At 39.9% G+C, this 16,734-nt stretch overlaps 1 protein-coding gene across 2 annotated transcripts; it reads right to left on the bottom strand.

Annotated features, from left to right (window-relative positions):
* Window positions 1-1,000: 1,000 nt before the first annotated feature.
* On the bottom strand, window positions 1,001-16,185 carry LOC125544472 (symplekin). 2 transcript variants are annotated; one of them, XM_048708180.2, is made up of 27 exons: window positions 15,847-16,185; window positions 14,713-14,872; window positions 13,562-13,654; window positions 13,072-13,174; window positions 12,816-12,978; window positions 12,103-12,277; window positions 11,061-11,180; window positions 10,363-10,950; window positions 9,704-10,291; window positions 9,429-9,497; window positions 8,992-9,105; window positions 8,655-8,897; window positions 8,290-8,337; window positions 8,071-8,211; window positions 7,096-7,248; window positions 6,955-7,017; window positions 6,753-6,863; window positions 6,581-6,664; window positions 6,430-6,477; window positions 5,672-5,746; window positions 4,995-5,090; window positions 4,634-4,714; window positions 4,483-4,554; window positions 4,090-4,134; window positions 3,133-3,216; window positions 2,938-3,041; window positions 1,001-1,707 (listed from the first exon to the last, which is right to left on the bottom strand). In XM_048708180.2, exons 1-27 carry the CDS (start codon window positions 15,969-15,971, stop codon window positions 1,587-1,589), a joined length of 3,867 nt encoding a protein of 1,288 aa, XP_048564137.2. In that variant the 5' UTR covers window positions 15,972-16,185; the 3' UTR covers window positions 1,001-1,586. The 2 variants fall into 2 exon arrangements, with proteins under 2 accessions (XP_048564137.2, XP_087403531.1); XM_087547405.1 differs by lacking the exons at window positions 14,713-14,872; window positions 15,847-16,185 and adding an exon at window positions 14,623-14,665.
* Window positions 16,186-16,734: the final 549 nt, after the last annotated feature.

The raw sequence follows: 16,734 nt of genomic DNA, 5'->3' as shown, positions 1-16,734 counted from the left end.
AAGATAAACTACTCATACAAATGCATCTTAATGTTTCGTGCAACGCATGGGTAGCTCTGAGGATGATGGATGATGATTTCGTTTCATGGCATTTCAGCAAGAACGGAATTTTTTCGGTCAGAACAGCGTATCACGCAGAGTGGGATGACCAACACATACGTAAGTTGAGCAGGACAAACTCCAATGAAGGCTCAAGTACTAGTCCCATCTGGTCGACCCTTAGGATACGCGCGCCAACAAAAATTAAAATTTACTATTGGAAATCGTTACATGGCGCTTACCTTCTGTGGAGTCCTGGCCAAGCGTCATATAAAATCACAACCTCTCGATGTCTTCTATGCACAGCCGATTGTGAGAGGATAGGCCATGCCTTCTCCTTATGCCCGAGGGTGTGTGAGAATTTGTGTATCCTAGGCCTTGGAGGTATGGTGAATGACTTGTGCATGCAGGAGAGGAATGGAGGATCTGTGGTCGTGTGGTATACTTGGTGGAGCGACGAAGCATCACACTCACACATTGAGAAAATATTGACGAACCCACAAGTTCGGCGCAGGCCATTTCCACTCTAGCGAAGAACTTCTCAAGATTGAGGAAGGAATGGAGAAATCGGGCACTAAGACACAGATTGGAAAAACCAAAAGAAGGGTTCATAAAACAGAATGTGGATGCAACTTTTGATCAAGGCAAAGGCTCAGGACCCAGGTGGCGACTTCCTAGCACCAGCCTTCCGTGATATTTCTTTTGTTGAGGACTCGACAGACGGCCTCATCTTGGAAAATGATATGGGCTGCAAGAATGGTGGCAATTCTTCTATATACGAGGAATGTACCCTTTTTTATGTCACAATCTTAATTCAATTAGTTTTCAGTATGGCCCTAGGTAGGCCAATATGGTGACGGGAATTTCGGTGGATGTACTAGCAAATTTTGTACTACATCTATTTCCACATAAAATATAAACCACCATGATTGCGCTCCCTCAACAACAACAAAAGAACACATTCACTGACAAAAGCCTTGATTAAATATGACAGTAAATATTCTTGCTAACTAAATCAATTAATTTAATATACAATATTACAACACACAGACAAACTGTTAGGACTGCAGCAATGGTTAGCGTCAGTCAGTCAATTGCGGGCTCCTTGCAAAAAGAATGCTGCTGCAAGTACCCCAGTGTCCTCATTGGAGTAAGACATGCCTATCAAATAATATCCCTTGGCCATTTGTAAATCACTAGCTCTGCCGTTTGGTGGCCACATAAGCCTCAGCCTGCAAGTGGTACTACTTTTTACCACAAGGATACAGCTACTATACAACTTGGGAGTGACCGGTGTTCGGAGAAGCAATAGCTCCAGCACAAACACAATAGACCACCCTCTAATCAACCACATTCGATCCAGACCACCCTTTAGTCAGTAACCGCGATAGATTGTTGAGTTGCTGAGAGGCATTAACTGCAAACGCATCAAAGGGCACCGCCGTCCTCATTTGTGTCATTCCACGCCCATATATCTCTGAATGTCCACCTGTGATGAACAAGGCATTATTGCACCTGATCGGTGCTACGACTTCCATCATCAGATTTCACATTATGTTTGCACCAGGAAGAGAGGAAGTCGTGTCTGCTGTTTGTAATGCAGCGGGCGCAAATGGCATTGGTGCCTGCTGTGGTTCGTTAAGGAAGCCCAAAATATTCAAAGTATGTCTGCCATGTAGAAATCATCAAACAAGACACGTTAGAAATTAGAGAAACTGAATGTCCACAGATATTTTGGGAGTTTTGGGAAACATAATCTATTTTGACAACATTATGACATGAGTCTAATGCAACTGAGGGGCATAAAACTCTTAAGCAACTTAGACAGAACCAGCATGGCACACTCTAAAGAAAGGTGATTACTCTTTCTTGGTTTAGAACTCCACAATAGGACGATGGATGTAAAAACTATACAGGTCACTGCAACTGTATTATTGAGCAATAAAGGTCTCTCCACTGCCACACTGACAAAGGGGTAGTTCGAGATTCGGGAGTAGTGTAGGGGTGGGGCAAGAAATTGCTGGAGATGACCATGAGACAGGCATGAAAGAAACAATGAAACCCATGATTGCGAGTTGAGTAGATGGCTTAATGGCTATGAAGAGGGTTGTGTTCAGATCTAAATCAGATGCTTCGGAAGGATGGAAGAGATTCTATGCCCCCCTGGTCTCCCCCTCTCGCCATCTGCTTTGGCAATGCATCTTTAATACACCTTTGCAAGACATCCTAGCATCCGCCCGGTCTCCTGCAACGTCATACATGACACAGCGAGAAACCATATGCTAGCAAGCTTCGGCAGACCCACTGCAACCACAGCCAAGCGCCTTATCGATTCGGGACACCTAGGCAACGCGCTGTTAACTTGGTGCTTGAGCCACATAAAAACTCCATAGCATAACAAATTAACAATAATACATCACAAACTCCAAAAAGAATAGCCAGGAGATTTACTTGAGGAGGCCCAGAATATAACTCAACTTTACCAAGGCTACAAATTCCACACAAAGCACCATTGAAGTACCGAGCCCAAGCAGTGCCACAGCAATATAAGTATACCCAGACCAGGCTCATTAGCTACACTATTTAGAAGCCCTAAGTAACTATTAGCAGCAACCCAAATGTTTGCCAGTGCAGCAATTTATTTAATACAACAGTGATAAGTTGTTACATACTCCCTCCGTTCGGAATTACTTGTCTCGGATATGGATGTATCTAGAACTAAATACATCTAGATACATCCATTTCTGCAACAAGTAATTCCAAACGGAGGGAGTAGATAGCTACTACTTCTAGAAAATCAGCCTTTAATGCACCTAAATGCAAGATTAATTATTTTGTGCCCAAGTTAACAAGAGTTCCACAGCATTCAAGTGAGCTGTTAAGGTCAACAGGAAGTACCTAGGCAACTTGTTGTGCAAGTTCTGCCGATTAACAAAGGAAGAAAGATGTGATCGAAGATTCGGGTACTTATTCAATGCAACTTCAAGCTGTGGTGGAGGTAACTACATGTAGCATCGTGATGTCATATCAGTAAAAATACAAGAACATATATCCAGGGATATATTCAGTAACACAATAAAGAAATACTAATACCTGTAGTAAAACATCAAAAGAGCGTGGTTGAGTCTGGTATGCCAATTTTAAGAAGCCAACCCACAGCTTTGGCATTTTCCAGATCTGCAGCAAGAGAGAAAAAACTCAAGCTTAAGAAATATAACCTGAAAGGTTAAAAACTGATTAACAAACTTTCATCTCACAATTTCTAGCAAAATAAACAAGATAAACACTCAAAATGTTTAACATGAGCATGTTCTAGAAATCATTAATCTGTTGAATACAACAAAATTGCTGTACATCAGTCACAGATGGTTATCTTTTCTAACATCTAAACAGACTCTAAAGCGCAACTTTGACCACTAGTTACTATTGCGATATGTTTATAAGGGAAGGCACAGTTTTCAACCCGCGAGTCACAATCATGATCCCCAAAAACATCTTGGTTGAAACCTTGAACTATCAAAATCATGGAATTAAAGGTGCTGGCGGTTTTAAAGTTCCAGTTTGAAAATTAGACTCATGTAAGAGTTGAGGGCTGCAATTTGCACCTTTCTGTTTATTGAGGGCTGCAATTTGCACTTTTCTGTTTATGATAAAAATTGTGAAAGGATTTTTCGAGACAAACCTACATATATCATTTCCATGTGTTCAGTGTTGTCACACGTCCGAAAATGTTTTTTTTTTCTTTTTTGTTGCTATACAGAATATTGAACCAAGAAAAGGCCAAATAAAACCTTAGGTTAGAACACCTGGCTAGCTTGTTCATACTCCGTCCCAAAGTAAGTGACTCAACTTTGTACTAACTTTAGAAGTTAGTACAAAGTTGAGTCACTTATTTTGGGACAGAGCGAGTACAAGATAATCATATTCTGTTACAATTAACTATCTGACTATTGAAGCAAATATTATCATGATTCAACAGGGGTCCCATATGGTCAATCAATGAACAGGCAAGTAGAGTCAAACACAGTGAAACTCAAGAAATTCACAAACCTGCTTATTGACAAGCCTGGAAAGTATCCCCATGACAAAATCAACCTGATGAAATAAAGCATGATCAAATCACTGAAAAACAATATTATCCAAACTTCGATGTTGTCTTGACCTAAAGAAGTCCATTGCAAAGATGGAAAGTGTTCTGGCAAGAAAGAATTGTTTCTATTCTGTGGAATAAAATTATAATCAAATCATTGCACGCAACATAAAGGGAAATGTAAGCTGCAAATATATACACTAACTAAGCAAGTACTCAGTTTATACTAAAGACTGCAAAGATTTAGAAGTCACGATATAAAGTGATATAGGCAAGTAAAAGTTCTAATTTCTACCAGTTAGAATCAGATATTATTCACTGCACCTAAATAAATTATCAAAGCATCAACATACCAAAGCTGGGAAAGCATCGAGTGCTTGAATAACTGTTCTCATAAAAAGAAGAGGAATCGGTACATTGTCGACCTGCATGACAGGGTGAACAACTAAGCAAAAGGAATATACATGAAAGTATTGCACATGATAACAGTGGTAATGTAAGTACCAATTTATTTAGTGCCTTTTCTAGAACTTGCTGAGTAAATACCGTGCGCTGCTCAAAGCAAGCAGTACAAGCATCTATGACCTGAAAATATGTTCATTTCCATCAGTGATCGATTAAAACTGCAGGACAACAAATAAACTAACATCACACGTCACAAATGCATGTGTATGTATTTGATTAGAAAATCTAGGCATTCACATGTGTCCGATATAACTCGAGAATTGAATTGATTATGGAAAGTCAGAAAATGAACAAGGTACTCAAAAAGAAGCTTTGTCTATCTGTACATGCTGAGAATATGCTCAAGAGATATTAAATATAACGAGACAGCATTAAAAGAAACAATAGGAAACAAAATTACCTTCTTTAGAGGAACTTTGTCCTTTTCTGGATTAATATCATGAATTGCAATCAGAACTTCAGCAGGGGTTAACGCTGGCCCAGTATGAGCAGATCCCTGTCGAAAGCAGAGCCAGTCAACTCAAAGGTTGAGAAAACAACACATATGACATATCTCACTAAAATCGTTTAAAAGAGTGCCCCTTTAATAACAAATCACATACAAGGGCTGTTCCATTGTAAATAAAAATACAAAATCATACAAAACAACAGAAAGGTTGCATTAGCTAAAAAGAAACTGTTTCACAGAAGCTATCACAGAAACATATAGCAAATTCAACAAAATCGATAACATGCTCCCAGAATGAATAGGACATATATGCTGACGAAGATCAGCACTGTGTACAATGCACTAATCTATTCAAACATTGACTTTATATAGCTTGTGCATTTTTATTTGCTTGCTTGTGGGTATTGTAACTTCAAATTTTATGAAATAAAGAGGCAAGAATGTATGCAGGCATTTCATATGAAAAAATTTATTTACTGTGATTCCAAGATCAATTGTGACTGGTGGCAGCTATGTTGGTCTCAACATATTCCAATAGAGGTACTCTATCGAAACAACTTTTATGAAATGGCATCATATATAAATGCAATACCAACTAATGGAGTTGCTAATAAGCAAAGTAAAACAACCTGCAATATCCGAGCAAGTGCGTCTTGGAACCTGTCAGGTGAGAGATCAACTAGTCTCGGAAATATAGGCAGCACCTGAGACCACAAAGAAACAAGAAAATAAATAAATATGCTACTAAATGAAGATTTTAAAGAATAAATGAAATCCATGATCATGAAAACCATAAAGTGTGAAAAATGCAATGGATACAAAAAAACAGGTGGATAATAAACTATACTCTGAGAATTTTTCAAATGACTTTATAACATGCATTTATTACCAGCTGCAAAATAATGTTTCATTCTCGAAACACGTTTAATGTTTCATTCTCGAAACACGTGTAACTCCAAAAAAAATCACACTTTTTAAAGATATTCCAAGTATTAAAATAAAATAGAATAAGTGGTCAAAGTTGGCCTGAATTATGAGTCTGTGTAAAGTTCAAAAACTGCATACATATGAACCATTGTGACCTCAGAGAACAATCATTGCATCTTTTTTTTTAAATTACTGTTATGCCTGGAGTGTGCTTGTGTCTGCTGATTTTAGATTATGAAATCCTTTCACTATTAGCCTCTAAATACCCAAATTCTGTCTTGTTAATTATATAACGTGTCCCAATCAAGTTGCTGCTTTGCCGATGCAATGATTGGTCCAGATTGTGCAGAGCGTACAAGCTCTTACAAACATTAGCATGTCAGTGACAGCATTTCTGCTTCTGAGCTATAGTAAAGATGTAGACATCATAATACATATAAAAAAAAACAGAAACCAATACCTCTTCCTTCGGAAATGAGGATAGCAATGGAATGAGAATAGACGCATCCTGCAGAGAAAAATACAAAATTCAGCAGATGTGCTGCTCTAATAAAAGGGCACAAACCATCGTTTTGGAGGCAGTATGCAATGTAAGCAAAAGGTATACAAACCTTCAGCTTGGTCTCATATAGATGTTTAACAGCCACGACCAGGTTGGCTGAAGGATTTGATTCTTCGGTCAGTGTTTGCAGTATCTTTGAGAATAGAATGAAGCAAAACACATAATCAACTTCAATGTTTCACAATAATGTACAAAGAGAAGTCAGAGATAAATTGTAATACCATAGTAACAAGTTCCTCACTGCCTTCAGGTGGACTATGGATAATGTCCAGCATCTCAGGACATGAGGATCCCAGATTTCTTACAAGAGTAGGTATATGCCAATGGATACACTGCACAATTTTGTACCAAAATGTGCGGCAAGTAATTCAGTAGTCAATTTTTAAACACTTTAAACTTCACAACACAAGTTAAAAGTAAAACCTGCTTAACAACTTTTGGAGACCCTCCATAAACATTGAACAGCTGTCGAAGAAGAGTAGGTCTCTGGAACAAGGCAAAAAGATTTTAGTACCTCTCCAGACAAAATATACAAGAGACAAAATGGTATGCTCACGAGGATACCTTTGTGCAAAGTGCAAAAAATAATGAAGTGTGGCGTTTGGCCTCGGATACCGATATTGCTGATTGTTTAGGTGAAATCAGAGAGGTCTTAGTAGATCCACTTTCCGAAATCTGGGAACCACTAACTGAAGCTTCCTGGTTGCTTACTTCAACCTGTTACATAAAAGCCATATACTACTCAAACATTCAGCCGATCAGCCGAAATACAGTACATAGAGCATATAAAACATTGTATCACTCTCTGGAGAAGATGAGAGGGGGGGGGGGGGGGGGGGGGGCTAGCAAACTCGGCACAGCTAATTGTAGCTAAGGATGAGAACTGAGAAGCCATACGCTAACCCAAAAGCTCAAGCCGATTAGGAATGATGAGCAATGCACTATACTTCAACACTCCACCTCACGTTTGGCTACCTCAGGCCTAAACATGGACCGAAAGTGAACTACAATTTATTTATTTATCCAAACTGCGCCAGCCGGTCTTACTCTAGACCTATTGTCTCTAATAACATGTAGAATTGCATGCACCAGCCAATTCACCCAAAAGCTCAAGCTGATGGGGAAAGGTAGGCAATGCACTTATAACAAAACAGTGCTCAGACAGTTAGGCATACCACAACAAAATAATTCATGTTGCTTTATCAAATTATTAGACTTCAAATGCAGCTAATACAGCATTTTGGATGGGAAAGTCAAAGGCATATCCATATTCAGTCTCATATTTCCACTGGAGCACTTAGCCAATTAGGCAATGATAAGGTGGGTGATGCCCGTGACCTTCATGCATATAAAGAAACCGCAGTTCTGACAGAAGAAGCTAAATGGATAAAAACCCTAACCCGTATTTCTTGCTATTGAATTCGGTAATCAAGCAAGTCAGATAATCAGTATCTATTTTCCATTCCTATGGGAGAAGATGAGTGCATGCTAGACTACTCAATGCTAACCATAACAAGGATCCCAATCATCAAGAATTACCTCAGATGTAGATTCTTTTGAGGTTGTGAAGTTAACATCTGTCGACACACCATGCTTATTAGCAATTGCCAGAAGACTGTCCGTGGCAAACTGCTCAACTTTTTCTGATGCATATGTTAGATCATAGAGCTTTTTCGCAACCTAAGAAATATAAATGTATCAGCATTATGGAGCGCAGTATTATATTAAAAGAAACAGTTAATGGATGCTGCTGCCTACCAATCTAACCGCCTTTCCTCTGACTTCATCTTGAGAGTGAATAGCACACTGCAAATTCATCACAATAAGTGAGGCATAGTTTGAGATGGTAAATAATGTGACACCAGCAGCATAAAAACATGTCATTGTTGTGAACTCAGATTTGTAGTGTCATAAATCAAAGTTATCCTAAGATAGTAATTAAAATCATGAAATATTGAGTGTTTGATCTTTAGAATACATGGGGTTATTACAGAGTTGATGGTCAAATAATTTAGTGAAGTCGACACCAGAATGCAGGCCACGAATAACAGAAGCAACCTCAGAGAAATTGCAAATTTGTAAATGCCAGTCATACTACCAGTTGAAAGGGGAACATTACAAACCTTCAGAACAATATCCAAGCAAGCTTGCCGCAGTGGAGGCCGCCCTAAAATAAGACTCCATACTGTTCCCAGGCCTTGAGTGACACGGTCACCCTCACTGTCCTTTGTTTGTTGGTTGTTGCCTTGTGACATGCAAAGACCCTCAAGGAATCTAAACAGAGACTCAGGCAAACATGGGGCATCACATAGAAGTTTACTGAAAGATTTATCTGAAGCAGGAAGCACGTCAATCAACAACTTTGCCTGGGTACAAAACAAATGGAAAAAAATGGCACGTAAGTTCACCTTTTAGCTGGAAGACAATGAACAGATGTCTGAATATCATGTGCTAACTTACAAGTGATATAAAGAACTTCTCGTAATGTTCAGAAATAGATATAGAACTTTCTGGAGCATCAGCAACATTGACACACTGCAGCTGATACAACACATGCATAGCCAGTTCATGCCCCTAGGAGAAATACATGCTACAAAAGTGAGAATCGTGTGAAAAATACTACTTGATATGCAGTGTGATAGATCATGATGAGTTGATGACTCGTGTTCTGTTTGAGAAATGGGAATTATAAGTAGAAAATACACAAGCCAAACCAGCTCAAACACAGCACAATGTGTTCAAGGTCAGTTTATATTGTGTAAAACCTTGATTTACCAGCATAATCACAACCTGAAGCATACTTGAAGTACCACAAGCTCAGGACAGGTGGGCACAACTGTATGCAAGCTGAAGGCAACACAGAATAAATAAAGATATAGAGCACCACGATAAAGTACCTTTTGATCATGATTATGCAAGATAATGTGCGTCTGAATCAAATCCATAATATTATCATCAGCAGTACTCTGTCCAGTTACAGATGATGAAAATCAGAAAATATTACTTGTGGCGGAACGAGCATATAAATTATCGATATTAACACCGGTAATTTCGAAGAACTCTAGCAAAGTAAACTACAAACTGGAAGTGTTACGCATTTGGTCTACAGAAAAAGAGTTCAGGAACAAAACAAATAAATAGGGCTACAGATATTATAACTCCAAATGAATACCTGAGCAACCAAATGAGCGAGCAAGGAAAATCTTGAATTGATGCTATTTTTCTTGTAATCATCAATTATCCGCCCAATAGCTAATTTGTGCAGTGAGATTTTCTCACTGTCACTTAATTCCAAATGAGATGGAAGAAGAGGCAACTCATGATTAGTATCCTCTGGTGTGGATGTCTTGGAGACTGGTGAAAAGGGACCGACCTCCAAATCCGTACTATCAGATCCGTTGTTTGAAATAGCTTCTGGTGTCAAGGGATTGTTCATCTCTTCATTGACATCAGAAGAAGGAAATCCGGCTTCCACTGGTAGGTACACTTCAAATTTTGTCTCTGGTTCTGTGGAATCATCCAAAAACTCAGATCTCTCTTCGTCCATTGGCTGATGAGGCTTCGAAGATGGATGCTCCTCATCTTCATTTTTTGGTGGGTCCGCTGAATAATCTGCACACTTTTCAATCTTCCCATGAAGAGGAGAAAGTGTATTTGACAAAGAATTTGTCTGATGCACACTGGTAATTTCCACCGTCATCTGCATGGGACTAGTAGCAGCAGGTGCAACTGTTCGCCGTGGATCAAGGCGACGAGGATCCTGCAACACATACATTTTCACAATAGGAACTTCTGTGACTTCATAAAATTTGAAGTAAAGATAGATCGTACTCTTCTTGGGTCACGCTTTGAATCAGAAACACCAGGCATGACAAGGACCTCAGGTGGTGAAATGCCTGCTCCATCTGCCGATGGTACTGATTGTGCCGTGAAGGGCAAAGAGTGCAGATTGCCTGGTAAGTTCTCTGTCGAGGGATTGGAGGGGGATTGCAAATTTGGTTGAGGGACACTCTTATTTCTAGCTAATGGAAATGGCGCTTCAGGTAGATGCTTCATTGTTTCAATTACAATGTCAGCCATGACATCTGACTCTACTGATGAGATGAGAATACCAAGGGATTCAGCTCCTCTTTCCCCTTCAGCAAGTAAAGCACCTATCATTTCAATCATCTTTTCAACAGGAGATACATCAGTACTCAAGAGAGATGGGTCAGAGGAATGACCCATATTGGCATCATTTTCAATCTGCATATCAGAATAATCAGGTATTCCCTGAACTAGGGGATTCGAAGCTGCAGAGCTATCAAATCTTGCTCTCTTAGCCATGCCCTCGGCCATAGCAAGAGTGTCACTTGATCTGCCTGTAGAATTCTTTCGATTCACATCGCCATACGACATCTCCCATGTTGGATGCTCGTCCTATTAATATGAGAACACAGTAAAACTCATCGCAAAAAGCCTATAATAAACTTTAAAATCAGACATGCCAAATCCATCAAGACCAACCACATAATCGTTCACACATATACCTTGTTAGTACGACAAGCGCGCTCTATATTTCTAGACATCTTCTCTGCCTGCCTAATAATCTGTTCTGTTGCTTCACCTGGGCTCAGAGCTCGAAGGCGCCTTACTAGAACGTCCTTGGACTGTCCAGAGAAATGGCTATGGTTAACTTGAGAAGTAGCATAAAACAATCAAAAACCAATTTCAGGACAATAAAGGTATTAAGTTCAGCAAAAATACTAAGGAAACAATATAGGGTAAACATATATGTACAAATTCTACACAAATATGATAAGTAATTAAAGAAAACAGTGGCAAAATATTGTATGAGCGCTCCAAATAAATTAAGGCACGTCTCAGAAGAGAGCGAATAAAATCTAGTGCATCCTATAAACAGATACAGCGAAGAAGTGACAAGCTACATAGGTGTGCATATTAAAAAAATCAATGAAGTGATAACCACTAGCGCACACGTGAGCCATGAGAGCATTATCATTGTTTTTTACGAGTAGGAACTAGCGATGATCCATCAAGAAAAATAGGATGTAATCATGTAAATAGACCTAAAGCAATGAACTTCAAGTTTTCATAGCCAAATTTGTCACTGTTCTAGAACCAAAGAAAAAACAATCAGCACTGTGGCTATCCATATGACAAAGCACAAGCTCCATAGACATGAAGCAACTACCCATTTCACAAATTAGAGCAGATACAACTCAAAGAGTTTAAAAACAAAAATACATTGACTGAACATGTCAAGTGTGGCCTTCATGCATGACAACATCATGAGATGGAATGTGCAATTAAAGCAAGATTTTTCTAATAATAAACCATAACAGTTGTACATTCGTTTAGCTGAATCAGATGACTTTTGATATGAAATGTGTTTGTTCAACTGAATAGTTTAACAACACTACCTCAACTAGATCTACAAGTAAAAAACTAAAAACTGTAACATGGGCAGTCGGAAAGAACAAAATAAAATGCATCACCGACATAAGTATTTTTGTACTTGAAATTTCAAAACATGGTAGAAGAAGACATTGCTAAATAAGGTGAGCTCACCTCAAGCATTGCCTGGCAAGGACTACGTAGAAACCCTAAAAAAGCTGTTTTCAGGGAATATTTCAGGCTTCCTGAATGAGCTCCTTTTGAAGTCTCCAAATTAGGGTCAAACCCAAACAACACTGAAAGGGCACGGTCATAGTAAACCGGCCTACTCTTTCCAATAGCTGCAAGACTGACATGTAACCAAAAACTTATATTTCTCATAATAACAAATATGTTTATATCACAAAGCACATATACAGTGGGAACATGGAGTGGCAAGAGTAGGACACGACTAAAGTGACTGGCCTTAGAATTATGACAAATCACTTACAAATTCAGCAAAATCGGATAAACATGTGGGTAGGTCGGAAACCATATGAGAAATTGATGGCATGAATTAAATAAACCAATTAGCAAACAACTTAGCAGATACCATCAAATATCCATCCATGGAGGGAACTGGTGAAAAGAGGGCAGGCTGGTGATGGAGGTGAGATGAACAACTTCTTCATATATAGATCTTCATTATGGGAATTTGGGGTGAAAAGAGTAGAACGCCACTAAAACGGCTACATCAGTTATGATAATATTACATGCAAATTCAGAATTCAGGACAAATATGTGGTCCAAACATATCAAGGGAGTAGTGTAAAGAAAGAAAGCTGGAAATGGAGTGAAATGAACAGCTTCCACTTCATTTAAGTCATACAGCTGGTAGAAATACTTACGAATTAATGGTGCCAACTAGGAAGGATCCTCTATGAGCATAAGCTGATTGCACAATATCCACAAGGATGATGAAAGTCCTGTTTGCATCAGCTTCCAGAACAACGGGATCAAGGCTTGGGTGAAATTTAGCTAGTCGTGAAGCATCAAACCTACGATTCTTTCCTGTTTGTAGAGTGAATATGTGATTGGTTAGTTTGAAAGAACATTCGGCAATATGGCCCGTCTAATTGTGATCGAGAATCGGGTAAATGATACCTTCGATTGGCTGCATTCGGTCACTGTTGGATTGAGGTGTGAGGCACAAGATCCATGTTTCAATGAACTTTACAGCAAGTAGTTTAGATGCAATAGGAACAGGCTGTTACATGTCAGAGAAATAATAGTATTAGCCAGTAAGTTGACTAGAAATGGCAGACATTACAGCGATGGCTGTCATTTCAGCTGTCATTATATTTACGATATTCTCATAAACACTGTAGCGCGGCGTAACATAGACATACAGTCACAGCTATCCACAAAATCCCTTCCAAGGATTTAAGCTAAAAGATCAGGACAGTACAATAAAGGCCAGCTACATGTCAACATGGATATGTACACATGATTTACTGCTAAATCCACGGATTTAGCTGCTAAAACAATGATGTGCTAAATACTGCTCGCAAATATGATAACACAACAGCAACAATTTCATGACATTATTGAAATTTCATAAGGCTATATCAGCAATAACTTTTATTAAACTAACCTCACGCATCATAACACATACTGCATCCTTGAACTGGTTCATCCAAGCCCACATCTCTTCAAGCCAAGCATCAACTCTTCCACACTCGTTAACCTAGATTTAGCATTCAAGTGACAAAGTGAGTGCTAAGATTAAGGAGAAGAATTAAGCTATCCTTAGCAAGTAACGAACATGTAAGGATCAATAAGTAACAAAAGAGATGCAGACAGGAAACTTTTGGAGACTTCAGCAACATACAATCCAAACAAACATTTGTATCCTCAAAACAAACTAAAAATTAGGAAAAGAGGTCATGAGTTTTCTTTTATCTACTCCACCTATAGGTAAATTTCCTCCTTGACCTGTGTTAACGGTAAAGTCATGATTCAAAAATTAGTCTACACAAATACATATCAAACCAAACCTAAGACCATTATATGATGCAGTAGTTAAACTAGTTTATGACTGATGGAAGAAGCTTTGTTTTGTTCTTTTTTTTACATGTTTCTTTTGTTCTTGATTAGATGAAGCTCAAGTGTTTGCACAAAATACCATTAGGTTGCAGAACAATTTTTAATACTTCGGTACAAAATGTATGTTTAATATGTAACTTATCTAATGGGTTTCAGTTTTCTAGAAGTTTCATTCAGCTTGTAGAATCAGATTTCATGAAAACAAAATATATTCTTACTGCTAAAAAATTCTTATGGTTCCAGTCAGTGAATGAACATGATCATGGATACTACAGGAATGAACTATTTGCTAAGGATTCAACTGGGCAATAACAGATATACACAAAAAAGGCTACTTCAAATCTCTAACTGGGAAACGTTTAGGCTGTATTTTCTTTTCATGGAGATATGAACAGAGGAATCCAGTGCTTTTATTACCATTTTATTATTGGTATGACTGTGTAAGATGGTTGAGTGCAAAAAACAAAATGAACTGCAACTGGAGGTAGTAAACCCCTCTTTGTAGGAAATCAATTTATGTCAGGTATTTCTTTTGGCGTAGTTTTCACTCGGGAAATTGTTTACACAATCCAGCAGACCAACAGAATTAGGAGGAGCAAATAAAATAACCTCATCAAACAACAGCAACACCGCAGCAGGTAGTAGTTACAACAGTGGATTTATTTACTCATTGATAAATATCTGTTTTACAAAATAGACCTGAAGTGCCATCTCTTCCAATACAGCAGCAAATAAATTTGTCCCACTAGCTATAGATTGCTTAACAACTGCAGGATCGTCATGTTTCAAAAATGACAGCAAGTTTGGCATGAGCACAACCAAATCTTCTGTTACATTACTGTCAAGCTCTGTCAGCAATCTGTAATAAGAAATAGTTCCATGAGTACCACTGAAATAATTCTTAAAAGTAATAATCAGGGGACAGAGTTAAGCATTATATATTCTTTTTTACCACCGGAAAACCATAAATTGAAAGGTTTGTCATACAAGAAAAAGCATGAATCAAGAAAAATTAAGCTATCAGCAAATAATCTATATTCAATGAATAAACACCTCTATGCACGGGCATAAAAATAATATACCCATCTAAACACGAATGCTCCTAAAATACGACTTTGTTTTGACAAAAAGAATCTCACCGAGGCCCTAAAGACTACTCACATGAGTGAATGACTATGTGCATATTCCACAACCCTCATCAAGGCCATATAGACTATTCAAACGAGCGACTGATTATGTGCATATTCCACAACCCTCAATTCTTCCTCTTTATTTACCACTCCAGGGTCTTGTCCTGTCCTTCAATATAATTACTGACAAAGAGGCACGGCAAACAGCATTGTCCTTCATTGCTCCATTTTGTTATAATATTATTTTGTCAAAGAAAGAGGTGTGATATTATTTCTTATACATGTGAAAGTGAAACCACATAAATGTTCTCAGGTTATTGCCAATTCAAACGGAGGTATTTCATGCTCATATTACTGCCAGTTATAGGCTTCAACATGAGAACTAATAATTCCCTGGAGATTAAGAGACCATAAACCCTGCTAATAAAGATCACAACTTGCTCATGCCCTTGCTCACGAAATTCTCGGAGAGCAACGCTGTACCTCCTCCGGGGAGAGCAGAGCTAAGCTCGCATGCATCTACTAGTAAATACTAAAACAACTTTCCGAGCAAGTTCACTAGCATGGGCTCCAACCAAACTAAAAAAAGCAAAATCCTGAACATAGCCAACGTAAACCTAGAAAATCATTCATCGTGCATGGGTATTCCATATGTCAGGTAAGGGGATAGGGCCCCGGCGCGGGATAGGGCCCCGGCGCTCACCTTAGGGCACGCGACGAATCGAAGCGGGGAGAGGGGACCTCGCCGCGCTCCTGCGGCGGCGGCGGCGCCTCGGCAGCGCCGCCTCGCTGCTCCGGCCACCGGGCGCCGTCCGCCTCGAATTCCATGGCCCGGGGCGGCCAAAACCCTAGCTACTTGGTGCGGCGCCTTACGGGCTAGGTCTCGGCTTTGCGGTACGGATGAGGAGGCGGCGGCGGCGGCGGCGGCGGTGGCAATGGGATTGGACTAGGGTTTGGGCGGCCGTGGAGAAGGAGGCGCGACGGCGAGAGGAGCGCAGCGAGGCGCGGGCCACGGGGGATACGAGGAGGAGCGAGTAGGTAGGTTGTAGTGCTGGGCCGCGTTTCAGCCGCTGGGGAGGCCGACGGGTGGGCCCTCTTGCGGTTTCCCCGGGACCCACGTGTAAGTTTGTTAGCGTACCCGGCCCAGCTCCCAACCTCCGGCATATGTTCGGACGTTTTCGGTGCGCATCGAACACACCAATATAAGTAAGAACTCACTACATCCCAAAAGACTAGCCTGAAGGGAGTGTGACACTTCTTATAAGATGGTCCTAGCCCCCTTCCATATCCAAGGTGGGACTAAAGTCACTGGCAACGCCCAATGGCCAGCGTCTCTGACACCCCATCCCCCTAAACAAGAGGAAGAAGACCCTGCTTACAAGTCACGCACTCACACGCTACCTAGCCGTTTGCCAGCCGTCGCTTGAATCTTATCGCTTACACGTATAAGTACAACTCTTAACGGGCCCATTCTGGGCCGGCAAGCCGAGCCGATGGGCGAGGCTGTCTTCTGGGCCGGCTTGTGGTTTGAATCCGGTCTTGGCGCTCGCTCTGGTCGCTGACAACCCCTTCTCCTTTAGAAACGGCTTGC

This window comes from Triticum urartu, chromosome 3A (genome assembly GCF_056163025.1).
Source record: "Triticum urartu cultivar PI428250 chromosome 3A, HENAU_Tu73, whole genome shotgun sequence".
NCBI lineage: Eukaryota > Viridiplantae > Streptophyta > Magnoliopsida > Poales > Poaceae > Triticum > Triticum urartu.
The sequence above is the reverse complement of the archived record's forward strand: the minus strand, read 5'-3'. Positions and strand labels throughout refer to the sequence as shown.

Excerpts from the sequence above, each read along its gene's own strand:
- LOC125544472 (XM_048708180.2), bottom strand. The coding sequence starts at position 15,971 with ATGGAATTCGAGGCGGACGGCGCCCGGTGGCCGGAGCAGCGAGGCGGC. Across the intron at positions 12,278-12,815 it reads CTAGTTGGCACCATTAATTC|TCTTGCAGCTATTGGAAAGA; the intron begins GTAAGTATTTCT and ends GTTACATGTCAG. Across the intron at positions 8,338-8,654 it reads GCTTGGATATTGTTCTGAAG|TGTGCTATTCACTCTCAAGA; the intron begins GTTTGTAATGTT and ends ATGAATTTGCAG.